The sequence below is a fragment of the Hypanus sabinus genome, chromosome 12, assembly GCF_030144855.1.
Source record: "Hypanus sabinus isolate sHypSab1 chromosome 12, sHypSab1.hap1, whole genome shotgun sequence".
Lineage (NCBI taxonomy): Eukaryota > Metazoa > Chordata > Chondrichthyes > Myliobatiformes > Dasyatidae > Hypanus > Hypanus sabinus.
Genome location: NC_082717.1, coordinates 68,131,397 through 68,151,776, shown reverse-complemented (window position 1 = coordinate 68,151,776; position 20,380 = coordinate 68,131,397). Strand labels below are relative to the sequence as shown.

General features: G+C 40.1%; 1 protein-coding gene across 2 annotated transcripts in view; it reads right to left on the bottom strand.

The window, feature by feature from the left end:
* meis1a (Meis homeobox 1 a) overlaps positions 1-20,380 on the bottom strand; it is a 203,925-nt gene that overhangs the window by 33,454 nt on the left and 150,091 nt on the right. For both annotated transcript variants that reach the window (XM_059986168.1, XM_059986167.1), the window contains exon 10: positions 322-461. In XM_059986168.1, coding sequence (XP_059842151.1) covers positions 322-461 — 140 coding nt within the window. The remainder of the gene's footprint in view (positions 1-321; positions 462-20,380) is intronic.

The following is a 20,380-nucleotide window of genomic DNA, read 5'->3' as shown; positions in this document are numbered from 1 at the left end:
ACAGATAATAAAAGTTCATAGCAAATCCACACCAAGCCATGCACCAGGAAGTTGTCATAGTAGCAGAGAGTAAAGCTGGGAAGAAAAATTCTAAAATTCAATCCATGAATCTGTTAATGGCTGTTCCATTTGGTTTATTTTAAGTTCCCTTGAAACTGGGATCTGAGAATGACAAAGGTATCATTCAATTAAAAAGTATGTATATATTTAAAAAGTTGAAACATACCTTATTATGTAAACTGATTAGTTTTGTTATGACAGTACAGTCCTACATTAATTTAGTGGTCAGTCACTCCCAGCATTCATTATCAAGTTATTTACCAGATAATGGCTCTCCCAGTGAATGGCTTGAGGATGATTTTCGCCTGCGCGACTTGAATACAGTTACTACTGGGGACTTGCCTGCTCGATTAGATTGGTCAATCATCGGCTGGACTATCCTTCTCCTGGCATTTATGAACCTGTGTGAAAGAGAAAAAGAGAGCATTACTTTGAAGAAGGAGCTAAAAGGATCCAACTAAAATACTGATAACCTTCAGTGGTGACGTAAGGAACGGATCCTGGGTAGGTTCTGTGATTTACACGTGACTTTTGCTCGCCTGCTGTTTCCTTCAAGACCCTTCTAACCTTTCCTGGCCTGTTGTGAGTGTGAGCACAGTGCTTCAGATTTTGATTTATTCCTTCTGTTTTTTTGCCACAGCTGGACATTTCCATTTCATCTTTTAGGGAGGGCAATAATTAGACTTTCTAGGAAACAATGCTCAACACTACTCTCTCTTCTCTTTCAAGACAAAATAATTGGCACCGATAAAGAAACGTCGCTCACATGAGCATCTGTTGCCTCACCTAATTAGGGAAGAATCTCCCCTTTGTCCCACTCCTTCTACACTACTAACTCCATTTAAAGCCCAGTATTAAGAAAATGAACTGTGATGGTGGTATAAGATCAAAAAAATAAAAGGGAATGTCTGGAGTTTTAATCACCACTGACTATTACTGCTGAGGGAGACCAGCACAAGGCATTCCAGTTAAAGCTTCTGTCTTTTCCACCCCTACTCTTTATGTAAAGTTTAGGGTCAAACAGAGGTCACTGGTATACAACCACTGACCTTCTAACTCCCATTTTCAGCAACAGTTTGCAGTCTAGTTTACCAAAAAAAATCAACACAAAATCCTTCCGGACAAAGCGTAGATCGCAAAAAATAAAAGCCATTCTCCTAGAGTAAATAAGTCAGCATCTTTAGAAGACAGTTTAAAATATGGACTGATGCAGTAATCTGTGGGAAGCCAGGCATTCAACTTTATGTCAAGCTTGTATAGGAGATGCAGGGGGCAAAAGTTAGTTAAATTAACCAAAACCCATGTGGCGATCCCAAACTGATTCAGCTGAGTCGGAAATTCAACTCGTAAGTCACCAACTTTTCTTTATTTTTCTTCCCCTTCACTTTCTTTCAGTTGAATGGAAGGGGATCTAATACTTCCACTTTGCCAGAAAAACACCAGTTCAAAATACAAAGTACATAACGGTGTTCAGAAGGGCTTGGTATTAGCAGAAACATCGTGGAATGCAACATAGGCAAAGATCCATATTAAAATGGGAAATGACACAGTTCTGATCTGCAATGGAGCTCATTTTCTGCACTGGTTGACACATTAATATGTTTACATTTATTCACACTGTTGCAATTATTTTAAATCAATGTGTTATTTTTCAAATGACACATGCATTAAAGGTTGGAGGAAACAAAAAGCCGCAAATGCTACTTTCCTGCTTTCCTGTAACTTTTTAAAATATCTTACTCAAAAATAAATCTTAATAATGTATTAGCCCTAACTTACAGTTAAATTCTGAAATTCTAATGCACTACAACTAGTTTTTAACTATAAAAGCACCTTACATGGTTGAGGGAATCTCTGATTGAAACACGCCTGGGCCATTGAGGACAATCAGAAAATGGTGGGATGCTACTTCCCCACATGAACAATAGGAAAAAAGACTGAGACAGTTTAGACGTTCTTTCACCCTTCTGTGCTAAGAAGCCTAGCTTTACAGTCCATGCATTTAGTGAGGTTGAAAGTATACCTTGCCTAATGAATCACAGATTTTTTTTCTATCACTTTCCCAACCAGTTAAGTTAAACTGACTGATAGATGGCTACTGGGTTCATCCCTTTACCCTTTCAAAGAAGTTTGTAATAGACCTCAGGTCATGAATCGTTGGAAGTTTGTAAGATAATTGCTGGGTCATTGCAACTTTCTCCCTGATTTCCTTCAGCAATCTCAAATATATCCATCCCATCTGGGCTAGGTGCTCCTGTGTCACATAATCTAACATAAAAGCAACCTGGAAAGAACATTACAAAGAAAAAATCTTGGCGAAACACTGATTCTTCTACAGAGAAGAGCAATCAAGAGAAAAAAAAAGTTAATGCTGCAATAGTTCAAAGTAAATTCATTATCAAAGTACATTCATGACAACATATACAACCACGAGATTCACTTGTCTTGCGGCAATCACAGTAAATACAAGAAAGACAATGGAATCAATGAGAGCCCTTACCCAACAGTACTGACAAATAACCTCTGTGTGAAAGACAACAAAATGTCCAAATTCAAAAAGAAAATAATAGTAATAATAACAGATAAATAAGTAATAAATGAGATGAAGAGTCCTTGAAAGGGAGTTTATAAGTTGTGGGAGCAGCTCTGTGATGAGATGTGTGAAGTTATCCTCTCTGGTTCAAGAGCCTGATGGTTGAGGTGTAATAGCTGTTCCTGAAACTGGTGGTATGGGTTCTGAGGCTCCTGTACCTCCCTCCTGATGGCAGCAATGCAAAAAGAGCATGGCCTGAACAGCAGAGGTCCTTGATGATGGATGCTTCTTTCCTGTGGCCGTGCTCAGTGTAAATGTGCTCACTGGTGGGAAGGGCTTCACCCGTGATGGACTAGGCTGTATCCACTATTTTTGTTGGATTTTCCATTCAAGGGCATTGGTGTTTCCGCACCAGGCTGTGACGCAGCCAGTCAATATACTCTCCGTCATATCACATGTCTACAGAAGTTTGACAATGTTTCAGAATACATGCCAAATCTTTGCAAACTTCTAAGAAAGTAGAGGTGCTACCATGCTTTCTTCATAATGGCACCTTTATGCTGAACCCAGGACAGATCCTCAGAAATGATAACTGAGGAATTTAAAGTTGCTAATCCTCTCCACCTCTGATCCCCTGTTGAGGACTGGCTCATGGACCTCCAGTTTCCCCCTCCTGCAGTCAATAACTAGCTCATTGATCTTGCTGACATTGAGTGAGAGGTTGTTGTTGTATCACTCAGCCAGATTTTCAATCTTTTTCCTATATACTGATTCAGCACCACCTTCGATTCAGCCAACTATACTGATGGTGTCAGCAAACTTAAATATGGCATTGGAGGTGTGTTTAGTCAAACAGTCACAAGTATAAAGTGAGAAGAGCAGGGGCTAAGCACACAGCCCTACGGTGCTCCTGTGCTGATAGAGATTGTGGAGGAGATGTTACTGTCAATCCGAACTGACTGGGGTATAGTAGAGGGCAAAGAGAGAGATCCCCTTGTGCCAATCCTTTGATCTTTCAGTCAGGTAATAGAGAAATGAAGATAAGGGGAAGGGGTTTCTAATTCAGTAAGGAGAAAATATGAATATAATCCATACATGTCTGGCCTAATTGAGGGCAAAGTGTATCATAGCACCATCAATATTTCAACATACTCTAACTATCCTGTATTCCATTGTTGTCTGCACTGCCCTGTTAATGCAGCTCATTCCTTTGAAACATATTGTCCATATCAACTCTCTCTTTTGTTGCATGGCTCCACTGCTCAGTCTTGGTTGGCAGTGAGGCACGGCTGCTCTGAAGATACTACAAGCCTTATAAAGAGACATATTCCTATCCCTCCAGAGGCAAATAATGGAGGTAGGCAGGCCTGGCTGCCCTTTTCATGATCTGCTCCGCCTGTCCACATGGCTCTTAGTCATGAGGTGAAGAGCCTCTCCATGTGCAGTCCTTTGCTCATCCTTCTAATAAAGATTTTATTTTCCAGATATATGTAGCTCCTGAATGCAAACAGAAAAATCTATCCCAGTGATGTAAATTTCAACCTGCGGGACTGAACCATAAACCGTTTTGGAGCCAGAAAGTCTTGAAGTATAGAACCACATGTTTCCTTCAAGTGATCTAGGCATGGAAGCAGATAGGCCACAATAGTAACCCTTCAACCATCAGGCTCTTGAACCAAAGGCGACAACTTCAATCAACTTTACTCACCCCATCACTAAAATCTTCCCACAACCTATGGACTCACTTTCAAGGACTCTTTATTTCATGTTCTTGATATTTATTGCTCGCTTGCTTGTTTGTTTGTTTGTTTATTTATTTATTTGTATTATTATTATTATTATTATTCCTTTCATTTTGTATTTGCAGTTTGTTGTCTTTTGTAGATTGGTTGAATGCCTGAGTTGGTGCTGTCTTTCATTAATTCGATCTTGGTTATTATTCTATTATGGATTTATTGAGAATGCCCTGAAGAAAATGAACCCCAGGATTGAACATGGTGACATCTATGTACAGTACTTGAATAATACGTTTACTTTGAACTTTGAATTAGAATGTACTATCAGAACATTTTTAGCCAGAATATTTTCTTCACTAGAGTGTGCTTTTTTAAAATTGTAATTAGCAGTGCAAATGATTGACCAATTCTTTTTTGTCATTAAAGCCACAGGTATAGAAGAAACAGATGGGGTATGAAAGAAGGCAACTAAGCTAAAGAAAATGTCTTCGTAACACACAATGAAGTACCAGAGAGCGTAGTAGTATAGTAGACCGGAGGTGGCAGAGGCTATCGCTTTTGTGTCTTTCCCAATGCATTCTTGTAACCAGTAGAGGGAAAATTAAACACACTTTCATCTGCACAGACCTACAAACATTTCTTTTGCAAGCATATCGAGTCATCATTCACCCTCCTCCCTCTTTTCCCATACCACCACCACTCCCCTTTCCAACTCCTCACTCTCCCATGGCACACCGAATCTTCTAAATTCCTCTCCTAGCAGGAAGCCAGTGGAACTAAAGGTTTCCTGTGAACTTCTGAAACTAAAGCACAACTGTCACTATTTTCTATAGCACTCTACCTACTCCTTTATCCTGGAAAATGCAGTTAGTTGTAGCTGAAAAAAGACAATGCCTCTTGAAGGCTGATACAACATATTGGCACTAGAAAAACGAGTCTAGATTCCCCACCTGGCACATGTGGAAGGTTTGGCAAGAAGCAAAAAAGTGCTTTTTCTGCGCTAACTATTTCTTTGCAGCATTCTCTGACTTGCTGCAGTGATAGCTCCAGTAACCCATAGCACTAAAAAAGAAACAAAAATGCTTGTCCTCCAAGCTTTTTTGAACAAACACTTCAACATTTCGCCAGCATTTGTTACATGAACGACTTGTATTCTGAGTGCATTTTGCAAGAGCCCACTGGGATCATTTCTACCTCCGCAATGTGTCTGTCAGCTGCAGCAGGATGCAAGGACACTTTCCTTCTGGCCAAAGTAATAAAATGTCAGAATGTTCTTGCTCCACACAGCAGGGTCATTCGTGGGTCAGCTTCTCATCTCTACAATAACTGTTTAAATAAACTAGTCCAGCTGTCTTGTTCCTGTACAGCCCACTAGACTTCCATCTTGTTCTCCCAGCGATTGCAGCCCAACATGCCATGCACACCGGTCCGCTCACTTAGCATCAGCCTCTATGAGAGTGAGAGCCACACAGCACCCTCCAGAATGTGAGAGTGGCACACTTAAACTCATACAAAACGATGCAAAGAAAAATCCATCCAAACATCAGTATAATGATAGGCCTCAACACAATAAAACTTCATTATCATCTTTGACCAAAGTATAAAAGTTTAAAGAAAATGTGGTATCACTTTTTTTAGGGGGTGGGTGGGTTCCATCTAAACAGAATATATATATATAGAGAGAGAGCACGATCTGAAAGTGTGATTCCTTTCCAAACAGAGCACTTAATTCTGCAAATACATTTATTTACATAAAAGCTCATGCTGCACCTTTCTAGTTCATTACGAAGTACAAACTGAAAACTAAAATCTTGAAGAGCATTGAGAAGAGAGATTTCCCACATGGGTTTAGCTCGGAATCAATATCTTTTCTGCAGTTTATCTAAAGCCACATCAATCAAGTGCCATGTTTGATTTCTAAAAGCAATAAAATATATACCTTTCCTTATAACAAATGGGTTTGCTTTGGAAAAAAGTTGGATGAATTATTGCTGAGACAAACATTTTTGTATACAGCAAGACACAACTACACCAATTACCGGTAGCTAAATCTCCAATACACATACTTTCGAAGTCTCTGACTGCGTAAGACTGGGGTGATGGGGTTGGGGAGCAGGGTGGGCAAGGGAGTGGTTTTAAGAACGCTGTGCTTGTTTATTATTTCTGTGGAGTCTTTAACATCCACTCAGACAGATAAATAGAATCATCATCTCATTTGAGCAGTAACTATTTCTCCATAAAGTGAAGTCAAAATGATCTTGTACTGACAGTAGATTGGCCTTCAGTAAATGTGGTCACTTCTATTGATTGATGGTATGACATTTTGTAAAGCCTAAACAAAGCCACAGAGATCTAATAGACACAGTGCTAGAACAACAAGGGGCCGCACAAATCCCAGTGTCAGCAACAGGATCTGTTGTTTCACAGTATGATTTCTTCGTTGAGGCAACATTTGTAGTAACTTAGCAAAGCAAAGTATTTCCTTTTAGGTCCTGTGATACTTCACAGAGATTACCTCTCCTGGTGAATAGTTTACATAAGGATTGCTGCCTTCAGCAAGCATATACTTCTTCAGTTACAATGAAAGATCGGAGAATTTGTACTCTGGTTCCTTGAAATGGAACTTCAGTGTAGCAATTTAATGGTGTGGCCGAACATTGCTTTTTTTCTCCCTACTTGGCCTTTTCTTAAATAAATTCCCAAGTAGTTTGACAACATGTAACTAGAACAGACACTCAGCCACAGCAGAAGTTACCACATATGTATTTTACCTTCGCTGGGAAATCTTATCACCAGCAAAAGCAATACTTACTTCAGCCTGCCTTCCCTTGCAGAAGGGCAAATGACAAAGTATTTCAGTTTAAAATTGAAGAAAGCTACAGTGCCTTGAAAAAGCATTCATCTCCCAACCCTTTGTTCACATAATTGAGTGATACGACCAGGGATTTTGATCAATTTAACTGAGAATTTTTATTTGTGAATCACATGCTCCCTTTTTCACAATAGAGCCTCCCCCCCCCACCAAAAAAAACAGGGGAAATTGTAAAGCATGAAAAACTAAAAATTCAGAACCTGAAATGTCAGCATTTCAAAAGTATTCATCCCCCCTTTGCTCGGTACTTAGTTGAGTCTCTCTATTACAGCCAGTAGTCTTTTTGGATAACTCTCTATTAGCTTTAAACACCGTGATGAAAGAAGATTTGCCAAAATTGCTCAGTCTGTTCCAGGTTAGTTGGGGGGTGATGGTGGATAGCAATCTTGAGGTCTAGGCAGAGATGTTCCATTGGGTTAAGGTCAGTATGCTGACTGGGCCATTAAGGACATCAATTTTTTTCATCTGAAGCCTCTCAAAGTCCACTTGCAGTCAATGGAGTGAAGCAAAATGCAGTACTATAAGAAAGGAGTTGCCCAATTAAACTGGATGGAGATGCTGGACGAGATGACAGCAGAGCAGCAATGGTTTGAGCTTCTGGGAAAAATGAGGAAGGTGCAGGATAGATGTATTCCAAAAACAAAGAGGGTGGTGAATTTGTGGAATGCGTTACCACAGATAGCTGTGGAGGCCTGGTCCTTGGCTGTATTAAGATGGAGACTGAAGGTTCTTGATTGGCCATGACACCAATGGTTACGGGGAGACGGCAGGGGAATGGGGCTGAAGAGGGGAATAAAAGGATCAGCCATGATTGAATGGTGGAACAGACTCGATGGGCCAAATGGCCCACTTCTGTTCCTCTATCTTATGGAAAGACAAGCTTCCTCCCTGGTTAAGCATTCTGGCAGAGGGTAGCAGGTTTTTATTCAGGATGTCCCTGTATTCAGCAGTTTTCATCTTCCTATCAATCCTGACTAGATTTCCAGGATCTGCTGCTGCAAAGCACCCCCATTGCATGATACTACCTCCATCATGCCTTACTGTAGGAATGGCGCTACCTGGCTGATGCACAGTATTACATTTATATCGCACGTACTGCTTAGTGTTGAAGCCAAAAAGTTCCACATTAGTCTCAACCAGCCACAAGACCTTCTTCCACATTTTTACGGTATCTTCTCAGTGACACTTTACAAAGTGTTTATAAGCAATAATATGCTTTTTTTTTTATCCAAGGCTTCTTCCTTGCCACTCTTCCATAAATCTCCTTTTTGTGCAAGGCCTTAGAGATTGTGTAACCATGAACTTCATCTCCATTTTCAGCCACTGACTTCTGCAGCTCAAGGTAGAGTGACTACTGATGTCACAGTAGCCTCTCTTACAAGTGCCATTCTTCTCCAGTAACTAAGTTTAGAGGGGCAACTTGACCTCAGCAATGCGGCAGTGATTTCATATTTTTCCACTATTTCACTGAGCTCCGAGGATTTTCAAAGTCTTAGAGCTGGTCTTGTACCCTTCCCCAGATTTGTGCCTCTCTGTTATCATTTCCCTGACCAGCCTTGAATCACCTTTGTCTTAATTTTTGTTTGTCTGTTGAAAAATCTACCATATTGTTGAACCTTGCAGAGAGAGGGGGTATTTATTCTTATGAATTCATTGAAAACAAGCGATCCTCCAATTTTTTACATTAGCTAATTAGGTGAGTTGGTCAGGTAATATATTACACCAGAAGAACGTTAGCATAGTAATTACAAAGGGGATGAATACTTCTTCAGTGTCACAATTTTGTTGCTTTAATTTTCAGTAAATTGTTGACAGGTTTTGGATTTTTTCCTTTTGATTTAACATGATGCACCATGTTTTGTAGCTTAGCTCAAAAACTCTTACTTCGACATATTTTAAATTTAGAAAATGAGGCAGTAAACTTTGAAAATAGTTGTGCGGGCAGAATACTTTTTCAGGGGAATGTAAGTGTTTGCATACTGCCGAAGGCATCTACCAAGTGACTCAAGCTACTCAGGGACATCAGACTGGAGTCTCCTTCAAGGAGGTAGTTTCTGGATTGATGGCATTCAAAATCCTGCCTCCATTTCCAATCAATCCACACGCAGATTTACCACAGGTGAATCAAAGGACGGGCTCCAGGACTGGGATCGAATTAGATTATTTTATTTAGGCTGCCAGCCTCTGATTAATCTGTTTTACAAGTTTAGTGGTAGCTGACTGGCGATTGCAGGCTTTGGAAAACTCAGCAGCTGAAATAGGTGTATAATAGTCATCCCCCTCTACATCCTCACAGATCAAGGGTCAGAGCTCGCCTCTACCTCAGGTTGCAAGTCCAATGTCTAGACCCAGGGATCAGAACCTCCTTCCCACTCTTTCATGAACAATGCTGAGATTCACAAGCTCTTGCAAACTGCTTTGAGTGCTCCCACTGGACAGGGTACTGCATCTGACTCACAACTTGAAACACATCAAGTTCAAACAATGCTAGCTCTGGAGTTACAAATACAAGCCTACCATAAAGTTATTTTTCTAGGGTTCCTAACAGAAACACTACCCTTTCATTGGTCTATTTAAAAGGACAACAACAGATGTCACTTCATTGGCTCTTCACTCAATCCTTCAACATCTGGACAGCAATGATCCATACATCAGGATCTTCTTCACTGAATACAGATCAGCATTCAATGCTATCATCCCCTCAAAACTCATTAATTAAGCTTCAAGACCTTGGCTTCAATAATTCCTTGTGCAATTGGATCCTCAATTTCCTCACTTGCAGATCCCAGTCAGGTACTGATTGATAACAATATCTTCTCCACCATCTCCATCAGCATAGACTGTGTGCTTAGTCCCTTGCTCTCATCATCATTTTCATCATGTGCCAGGTCGTACGATGTGGGTGATCATTGTCTTTCATTATGTTTAATCTGAGGAATTTTAATAAGCTCTTTTAAACTTTTGCCTGTCCATCCCTTGATGTAACTCATGAATGTTGTGCACGGTTGATAACTTCTTCCTTCAGTTTTTCCCGTTACTGCAAGATGTTCAAGCTTTTCTTTCCTCAGTACATGTTCCAGAGATGGTAACAGCTCTCTTCTTATTCTAACTTTTCATACTTTCTCATTTGCTACTCAGACCTTCCACGATATTTTCATCATTCTTCTCAAAAAACACATTTCTGCAGCTTTGAGTCTTCCCTCATTTTGCTTTGATATCGTCCAACATTCGCTTCCGAATGTATGCAGCAACGTAACAGTGAGATTTACCCATTGGAATTATGCTATTCGTTAGTATCATGCTCAAATTAGCAATCCCAACCCTTCTTCTCATTCAACATCAGCCCTATCATCAGATTTTGTCGCGATCCCTAAGTAATTGAACTGCTGTGTTGATTTAATCATTTTGTTGCCCCCTTTCATTTGCATTTTTGTATTTCTTTCTTCTTTGTGACAACCATACATCTGGTCTTCTTGCAGTTGATGGTCAATCTTCTCTTTGAACTTTGCTTGCTTTATACTTATGACTGTGAGGCTTAGCACAGCTCCATTGCCATCATTAAGTTTGCTGATGAGATGACATCATTGTTGGTTGGTCAAATCAAAGATGGCAATGACTCAGCATACAAGAGGGAGATTGAAAATCTGGCTGAGTGGTGCCACAACAGCAACCTCTCACTCATTTTTAGCAAGACCAAGGAGCTGATTATTGATTTTAGGAGGAGGAAACCAGAGGTACATGAGCCAGTCCTCATCGGAGGATCAGAGGTGGAGAGGGTCAGCAACTTTAAATTTCTTGGTGTTATCATTTCAGAGGCTCGGTCCTGAGTGCCATTATGAAGAAAACACAGCAGTACCTCTATTTTCTTAGAAGTTTGCAAAGTTTTGGCATGTCATCTAAAACTTAGATGAAGTTCTATAAATGTATGTGGACAGTATATTGACTGGGTGCATCACAGCCTGGAATGGAAACACCAATGCCCTTGAATGGAAGAGCCTACAAATAGTTGTGGATATGGCCCAGTCTGTCACAGGTAAAGCCCATTCCACCTTTAAATACATCTACACGCAGCACTGTCATAGGAAAGCAGCATTCCTCATTAAGGACCTCCACCATCTAGGTCATGCTCTCTTCTTGCTGTTGCTACAAGAAGGAGGTACAGGTGCCTCACGACCCACACCACCAGGTTCAGGAACAATTATTACCCTTCAGCCATCAAGCTCTTGAACCAGACATCCTAAAATAACTTACATTCAAATAAGCACTGGTTTAAAAGGTGATCACCTTTGTTATGTTGAAGATGCAGCAAGCCAATTTGTGCATCATTCCGACTAACAATAAATGTGATAACAACTGAATAATCTGCTATTAGTCAGTGGTTCAAAACTGATTTTAACCAGGATCCTGATCATAATAACTCTGCTCTTTGTCAGAGTTGTCAGAATGAGAACTTCTCTGTTCATCTATGAGAGCATAGCAGGTCTCAAAATGACAAGTTGATAAATAGGCAGCCGTCCAACTCATTCAGTATTGCTGTCAAGAGATAGCCTGGGTTTGTGTGGATTCAAAAAGACTTGAATCCCAAACTTCTGACTCAGCAAGAATTACTTACAGATTTGCAGCTGACACTAATAATAATATTAATGAAAAAAAGTAAAACCAGAAGATGTGAATCACTATGACCCTACTGTATGGCTGGACTTCTCCACTGTGTTGTCCTTGCAAGTGTCTGATTGATTTCCTGCTGTCAGTGGTAGGTTGTGGTGGGCCAGTGGCTTGATGCCTTTCCTACTCTGCAACTTTTCAAAAGTGCTCTGACTGGTGTTGAGATTATGGAACCCACTAAAGAAATACACCGACGTCAAGATGCTGTTCATCAACTATAGCTCAGCATTTGATACCGTCATTCCCACAATCCTGATTGAGAAATTGCAGAACCCGGGCCTCTGTACCTCCCTCTGCAATTGGATCCTCGACTTCCTAACTGGAAAACAACAATCTGTGTGGATTGGTGATAACATTTCCTCCTCGTTGACGATCAACACTAGCACACCTCAGGGTGCATGCTTAGCCTACTGCTCTACTCTCTCTAAATCTGTGTCTGTGTGGCTAGGCATAGCTCAAATACCATTTATAAATTTGCTGACGATACAACCATTGTTGGTAAAATCTCAGGTGGTGATGAGAGGGCGTACAGGGGTGAGATATGCCAACTAGTGGAGTGGTGTCACTGCAACAACATGGCACAACGTCAGTAAGACGAAAAGGCTGATTGTGGACCTCTGGAAGGGTAAGATGAAGGAACACATACCAATCCTCATAGAGGAATCAGAAATGGAGAGTGTGAACAATTTCAAGTTCCTTGGTGTCAAGATCTCTGAGGATCTAACCTGGTTCCAACATATCGATGTAGTTATAAAGAAGGCAAGACAGAGGCTATACTTCATTAGGAGTTTGAAGAGATCTGGAATGTCAACAAATACACTCTAAAACTCAAATAATATTTGTACTGTGGAAAGCATTCTGACAGGCTGCGTCACTGTCTGGTATGGAGGGGCTACTGCACAGGACCAAAAGAAGCTGCAGAGGGTTGTAAATTTAGTCTGCTCCATCTTGGGCACTAGTCTACAAAGTACCCAGGACATTTTCAGCGAGCGGTGTCTCAGAAAGGCAGCATCCATTATTAAGGACTCCAGCACCCAGGGCATGCCCTTTTCTCACTGTTACCATCAGGTAGGAGGTACAGAAGCCTGAAGGCACACACTCAGCAATTCAGGAACAGCTTCTTCCCCTCTGCCATCCAATTCCTAAATGGACATTGAATCTATGGACACTACCTCACTTTTTTTTATTATACAGTATTTCTGTTTCTGCACGTTTTTTAATGTATTCAATATACGTAATTGATTTACCTATTTATTATCATTTTTATTTTATTTTTTTTTCTCTCACTTGTAGATTAATTATTGCATTGAACTGCTGCTGCTAAGTTAACAAATTTCACATCACACGCCGGTGATAGTAAACCTGATTCTGATTCTAACTGTGATTCCTCTTTTCTGTGCTTCTGGGTTTTAACCAATGAGGCTAACATTGTGTTTTTTAACTGATCTGGAGTCGAGTTATTGATGCCTAAGGTTTTACAAAATATTGACCATGGTAGTATAGTGGCATTGTAGCACAGCAGTCAGCAGAATTCAATTCCAGGGCCAGCTGCAAGATCAGGGTTCACTCCCTACAGCAGTCACAAAATAAACTGCTGGAGGAACTTGGCAGGCCAGGCAGCTTCTATGGAAAAGGGTATAATCGACATTTCAGGCCGAGATCCTTCGGCAGGACTGGAAAAAAGATGAGAAGTCAGTGTAAGGGATGAAGGAGCACAAGGTGGTAGGGTTCAATTTCTGAAGTTGTCTGTCAGGAGTTTGTACATTCTCCCTGTGACTGTGCAAGTTTCCTCCAAGTGCTCCAGTTTCCAGATGCACATTAGTGAGTTAGTGAGTTGTGGGCACACTATGATGGTGACACTTGTGAGCTGCCCAGCACAATCCTCGCTGATCTGATCTGACACATGCATCTTTTGATGCACGTTTGACAAATAAAGCTAATCTTTAAAGATAAATTTTAGTAAACGTATCAGCCTCCATCTTTATGGTATATAACTGAATAGAAATCAGATGAATTGTAAACAGCCAGGCCTTCTGCAACTCAAAACTTTTAGCTCCAAAAGAATAATTTTTGGATATGTAGACACAAGAGGTTCTGCAGATGCTGGATGCTAGAGCAATACACACAATGTGCTGGAGGAGCTCAGCAGGTCAGACAGCACCTATGGATGGAATAAAGAGTCGGCGTTTCAGGCTGAGATACTTCATCAGGATTCAAAGATCACTTCCCACTTGCTCCCATATCATTTGTCTGTTACATTATTTTAATAACTTTCCACAATAACTGACCAATCATTCGTACTTTAGGCAAGTCCGTATTTTTTGTCAATCCAAAGCAGTTTATTTTAGAGACACATTACAGAAACTAATGCAGAGGTAAAGAGGGAATCCACCTTACTTCGCATTTTTTTTGGCAAAAAAGCAGCAGTTTTTTTTCCGAAGTGCCTTTCAGTTTAAGAAGGTAAACCAACCTGATTGTCAGGAACTCACTCAGCTTGTTGAAGATAGCTTGCAGCTCTGCAAGACAGGACTCAACCTGCCAATTTATTTTTGCTTCCTTTTCTTAAGACAATGTATTCGGTTGCCCTATTTAGTCTCCACCTAGCAACGTAGAGCAGTACTGGTAAAACATGCCCTATGTCATTAAGACTGACATTTGAACTCGTGACCTCTCAGGTAGGAGTGCAAAGTGACAAGCTGGGGTTGTAGAGTCACCTGAAATGGATAAAACTTTTAACCTCTTCATCCACCCGCCCTCCAGTCCTCCTCACCTCTCGCAATAAAACAGATAACTATAAACACCATTATTTTTACAGTTAGGCTGTAAAATAACCAGTGGTAAATTTTTTAAATCATCAAAAAGCCTTCTGCATCTTTAAAAATCAACAGAGTACTTAATGTTTCTTTTAATTAATCCAGGCAGTTGTGATAAGGCCTTTAAACAGATGACACGCTGCCTTCAGTTCTCTGGATGCACAAATAAGCAAACTGCTGTTTTTGCCTGGAGTGAACAGCTGCTGATGAACCTGAATTGCGGTTTCTTTATGCCAAAGCTACAACACTTTTTAAAGTTTCCTTGAAACAGAAGCCAAGTTACATGAAGTCACGCTTGGCAACGCTTCTCACTTTGCTTCTTCCCCACCACAAACTCGGAAAGCAGAGGCGAGCTGCAGTACTCCATCTGTAAGCTAGAGAGCAGGATGTACACTGTGTGTCCACTCCACTTTGCAAACACAATACGGAATAACCCACCAAACCCAGCACAACCAACAGGGAAGAGAGCAAGTTTTGTTTTGCTTAATGTCTTTTGCACAAAACTATATTTATCAACTGTTTCCCCCAACTGCAAAAAGAATAATGGCCTTGATTCTAAATTTCTGATCCTTACTTGCGAAGACCCTATTGGCCTCACCCCTCATTATCTTTGAAACCTCCTCCATCTCAAAGTCTGCCAGGATATCTGTGTGCTTCCAATTCTGGTCTCTTGGGTGTTTTCCAATTTTAATTGGTCCACCGTTCTGGGTTACTGCTCCTTTGTTTTCTGAGTCTGTAAACCTTTCTCTCTTTTTGCCTCTCTCTCTCACTTACAACTCAAAATTTACTCCTTTAATCTAACTTGATTTAAATCTCCTAGAGTTTAATAATTGTACCTGAATCGTGGTTTGGGACATTTTACTTCAATAAAATTCAATAATAATTCAAGGATTTGTTGAAGCTATAAAATTTACAGACTAATGAGTCAAATAAAGCTAGCATTTTAATACGGCATCTACATTAGTATGCTTTGGTTAGAGGAATCTTGACTTAAACGACTGCACTGGAGTTTACAGAAATTTTAATGGCACAATAAATAGAATAATCATTTGTATCTATATATATCCAAAAAACTGAAAGATAGCTCTAGGTGCATTAAAATGGCTGGTTCACAGTAGGCTAATAAATGAGTTATTCAAAGGCCTGCTGCCTCTTATGCTGGCGAACAAGTTTTAACACATACAAAGACCTTACCGGCGAGCACTCTGCCAGTGTCAGCCAGGGTCCAACGATCAGGGGCCGAGAGCATGAGAAGACAAAGTTGGGAGAAATAGGTCTGGTCCAATCAGTGTATCGAAAGTTCAAGGCTGGGATCAACAAAAGCAAGAGACTAGAATATGGGGACCCAGCGGCTGAATCCATCGGCTCAGACTGGATCTGGCGGCTCACCTTTTAAGCCCCTATGAAGCAGGTCTAGCGGCAGCTCTGAAGTGTCAGTGAATGTCATTGTGCTGGATAAGGTTGGAACTTGCAGCAAGTAACCACAACATTTGACTTTCGTTGGAAGTAAATTGTCTCGTGCAAATAGCCACGTGCAATGCAGTTTCTGGACACTAGCACCCTTAGCCCTGCAAACTGCCACCCACCACTACCAGGCATTTACAGGAGTGATTACTCAGCAAAATTTGCCAGTGGGTCACGTCAGGGAATGTTTGGGTGCTGACCAAAAGAATGAGCACAAGGTGAATTTTAAGAGTTTGATAGCATCCTAGTAATGCAACAGGTAAAATTATGACTGTGCCCCATTAACACCTTTGGAATGGCTTCTCCATCTGTAAAGAAGACAAATGAACTAATATGCATTCACCCCTACTAAAATAACATATTAAATGGGAGTACATGTGGCACAATTGGGAGCAAAACGAACTTTCTTCTATCTAATAAAGTAAAAACATAAGAAAATCTGAGCAGAAACGGGCTATCAAATCTCACAGGCCTAAAGTGCCACTTAATATGATCATGGTAGATCATTTTGCTGGTCTCAACTCCTCTTGAGTCACCAGTTCCTCATAACCCTCAATCTTTCATCTATCTCTACCTTATATGTGTATCAAATGATTTGTCTTCCGCCACCTTTAGAGGCAAAGAATTCCAGAGCTTCACAATCCTCTGAGAGAAAACGTATAAAAGTTCAAAAAAAACCTCCCCATTTTATAGCTTCATCTTCTTATAAGAATACAGAGCAGAAGGATAAGCACGAGGATGCCTTTTTGTATAACTGCCCCAGCACCTCTGCTGAAGAGGAACAAAGACTTGTCACAACTTGAAGGGCTTTGTATTGATAACACTTAATATTGTAGTGAAGAAAAAATAGTTCACTTTTACTCATAATTACAACTTTTAGTGATACATCGCTAGATATCATTTCAGAACAGTTTAACAGTGAAGCAGCCTATCTCAGACTTACTCATTTACTCTGTGTTTGTATTTTGCTTGACGTTCAGGAGTATTTAGAACCAACAACCTCAGCAATATGCTGATTGCAAGTTACGGCCTGCATACAGTATAACATTCCAGTTCATTTCAGGAAGGAGAAACTCCAGGGGAAATGACCAAAGGCATAGTTAATGGGCCAATCGCTAATGAAGCTTTTGAAGGAGAGGTGCCAATGGGTGATACTAGGTGGCAGTGCTCTCTGCTGGGGAGTGTAGAGGAGGCTGGATTTGGAAGAGTGGCTCAGGTGCAGGGCTGTGGGTATTGCTGATGTGGAGAGAGCTGTAGTGGATTTGTGAATGGAGACTGGTCCAGGCATTCAAAATGAGCGAGCTGAAGGGCTCCGACAATCAGATAGTACAAGGGATGAAATACAGCATATATATTATAATATTTTCAACATTTTAACTGGATGGCTTCTGAGGAAACAAATGGATTGATGCACTGTAGTTGACAGTTCAAATATCCACATTGTTAATGTTTAATTGACACAGTGCGACATTATAAAATGCTCATTACCCTGCAGGCCCAGGCAGCCTAATTCAAGCTTGTGATGTAAGAAAGGCTGGTGTCTCTATGGACACAACTTCCAGTTTGTTGGCTTTACTTCTGTGCAGCTAATGTCATCTTCCTGTTTAAACAGTTGTTAGCAAAATACAGGTGCAAATCAGGCCTATGCAAGCATAACATACCAGAGAGGCACACTGCATGCAAACAGCATTAAGAAAACGTTGATTTGAATGAGCTGTAATTCTCCTGAATCAGGCACTGTACTGACTGTAAGAGAAAAAATATCACACTCCCAGCTCTTATTTCATGCAGTAAAAATAGGAGTTACTGCCTCAATAGTTCAGCAAGGCAGGCAATGATGCTAGATATTTGATTTACAGCGTCATTTATGATTACAGGGAATATACAGCACAGACACCCTACCTCTCTAAGCAAGTTTATTCTGCTGCTTATATTTTACATAGACTCCCTCCCAAGCTATCCAGTGCACTTAGCCTTTCAACATCTTTCTCTTCCCTCCTCTCTTATGTACTCATCTAATTTCATTATTCCCTACTGGATAACTTAAGTTTCTATGGGCCATAAATTTGGCTTCTCCCACAAGTGGGTAAAATATCACCCAATACCTCTCCTGTCCAGATTATTCATAATTCCAGTGGCCCTTGTGATGTCTTTCATAAAAGATGAGAATCCCAACCTGCCTGATCACTGTGATCTTTTGCCACCAGAACTATTCTTTTCCAATGAAAAGTCTGCTCTTACTTCAATGCCCTTGCACTGAAACTCCTCCAAGCATTGAAAATGATCATGGAAAACTTAAAGGCCTTAACTATGCCAAATTAATTTGGACAGGTCAAATAGTATTCCAGAACTGAAAACTACACTTTGGCAAACAGGAAAAAAACAAAAGAGATAGTTTATAAATGGGATTGTCAAAGTTTAGAAATGTTTAGTTTATATATTTTAGAGGACTGTCTGCCACGAAATGTCTTTTCAAAACCTAAGAACCAATATATCCAAAACTTTCTAATGCTTCATGACATGCAAATGCCAACAAAACATTGGTTGAAAGATGTCCTCATGGAATTATTGATGCATTGAATGGAATACATTGAATTATTGCTACATTGAAAATGAGAGAGTGGATGTTGAAGTTGAGACAGACATGCAATTTAAGGGGGAACTAAATAAATACTTGGAAAGTAAAACTTCAAATATATGGGAATTGGAGTTTATAGTTCTTGAGCGGTAAAATTAGGGGAGGTAAAGGCCTGCATTGTAATCTCAAAGACCCCATGATGAAGGTGAATCAGTATAATTTGGAAAAGAGTCAAAGAAGCCAAAACTGCTAATGTTCTGTGACATTTTTTTTGCACATTTTCTAAATCTGAGACACTTTTACACCATTTCCCCCTTGACACTGGATACCAGTTATAAAAATAACACACAGTTAAAAATAATTGCTCCCTGAGTTATCACATAGCCACCTTCACGCTGATATTTAAAATTACGGTCTTACAGACCACCTTGTAATTGTAGGGGACTGAGCCCTTTTGTCATTCTGTACGGGCTTGCATGCTAAAGCTACAGGAAATGAAATCCAGATAACATGGTTTGCAAAAATACTGCAGGTTTCCCAAAATGTCATGCATAGCTTTAGTGAAAACTCTTTTTAGTCATTAGGAGAACATGTTTTTAAGATCCAAAGCTTTGATGATTGATCTCTGCAAGGTTATCACTTTTATTCCTAATCCTAAAATGCTTTCAATCACTTCTGCTGCATCAAGTTACTATGCATGCTCGAGTTGCACATGCAGTTAGGTTTACTTAAAGGGATAAGAATTGAAACATCGAGCCATGAGTAACAGAAATAAGAAAAATGTATTTGGAAATAACTGCAATTTGTCAACTTTCCTTAAACTTTCACAATTTAACATATTGCCATTTTCCAGAGTGTGATGTTACAGGCTTTAAAGCACTGTGATGAAAGAGTTACTGATCACAATATTTCTTTCTATGGGCAGAACTTTTTGAATAGGAAAAATAAAAACCTGAAGGCAAGAAGAAACCTACCTTAAAAAGCTCTTAGACTCCCTGGCATGAATTTACCCAATGCTTGCTTGTTTTGAAGCCTTTTGTTTTGCCTTACAGAGTTACCATATCCAAGGTTGGCACCTATCCAGGACTGACTGAGTCTCTGTGTACACCAGGGACTTTAAACCAGTTCAGATTGATCTGACTCAGTTCCACTTACTCACATTAAGGACAGAAACCAATTCGGACAGATCTATAAGGCTTCATAGGATGTGGTTTATTACAAGCTAAATCGAGCTACTCCCTTCACCTTAACTAATATGCAGAGAAGGGCAATGTGGCATTTCTATGAATTATGATGACAAGAATGATTTAAGTTGTCTTTAGTTTGCATATTGAGGCCAATTAAGATCTGCAGCCAATTTTCAAACTCCACTTGGGCCACAAATAAGTTGAATTCAAATTTCAATCAAATGTGCTAATAGAAACACTCATTGGGAGTGCAGCCTAACAGGGCATGCTGGATCCCCATACAATTTACAATATATCATACACATGCATTACATATTTTACTGCACTGACAAAGTGAAATGTTAATTACACCAGTAACATTTATGACCCGAGGAACTAATATTGGCTATATCAGTACATGATCAATCAATGTGTTTATATCACCAGGCAAGGAACCTTGAGACAACTGCTATCAAAAGGAACAACAAAATGG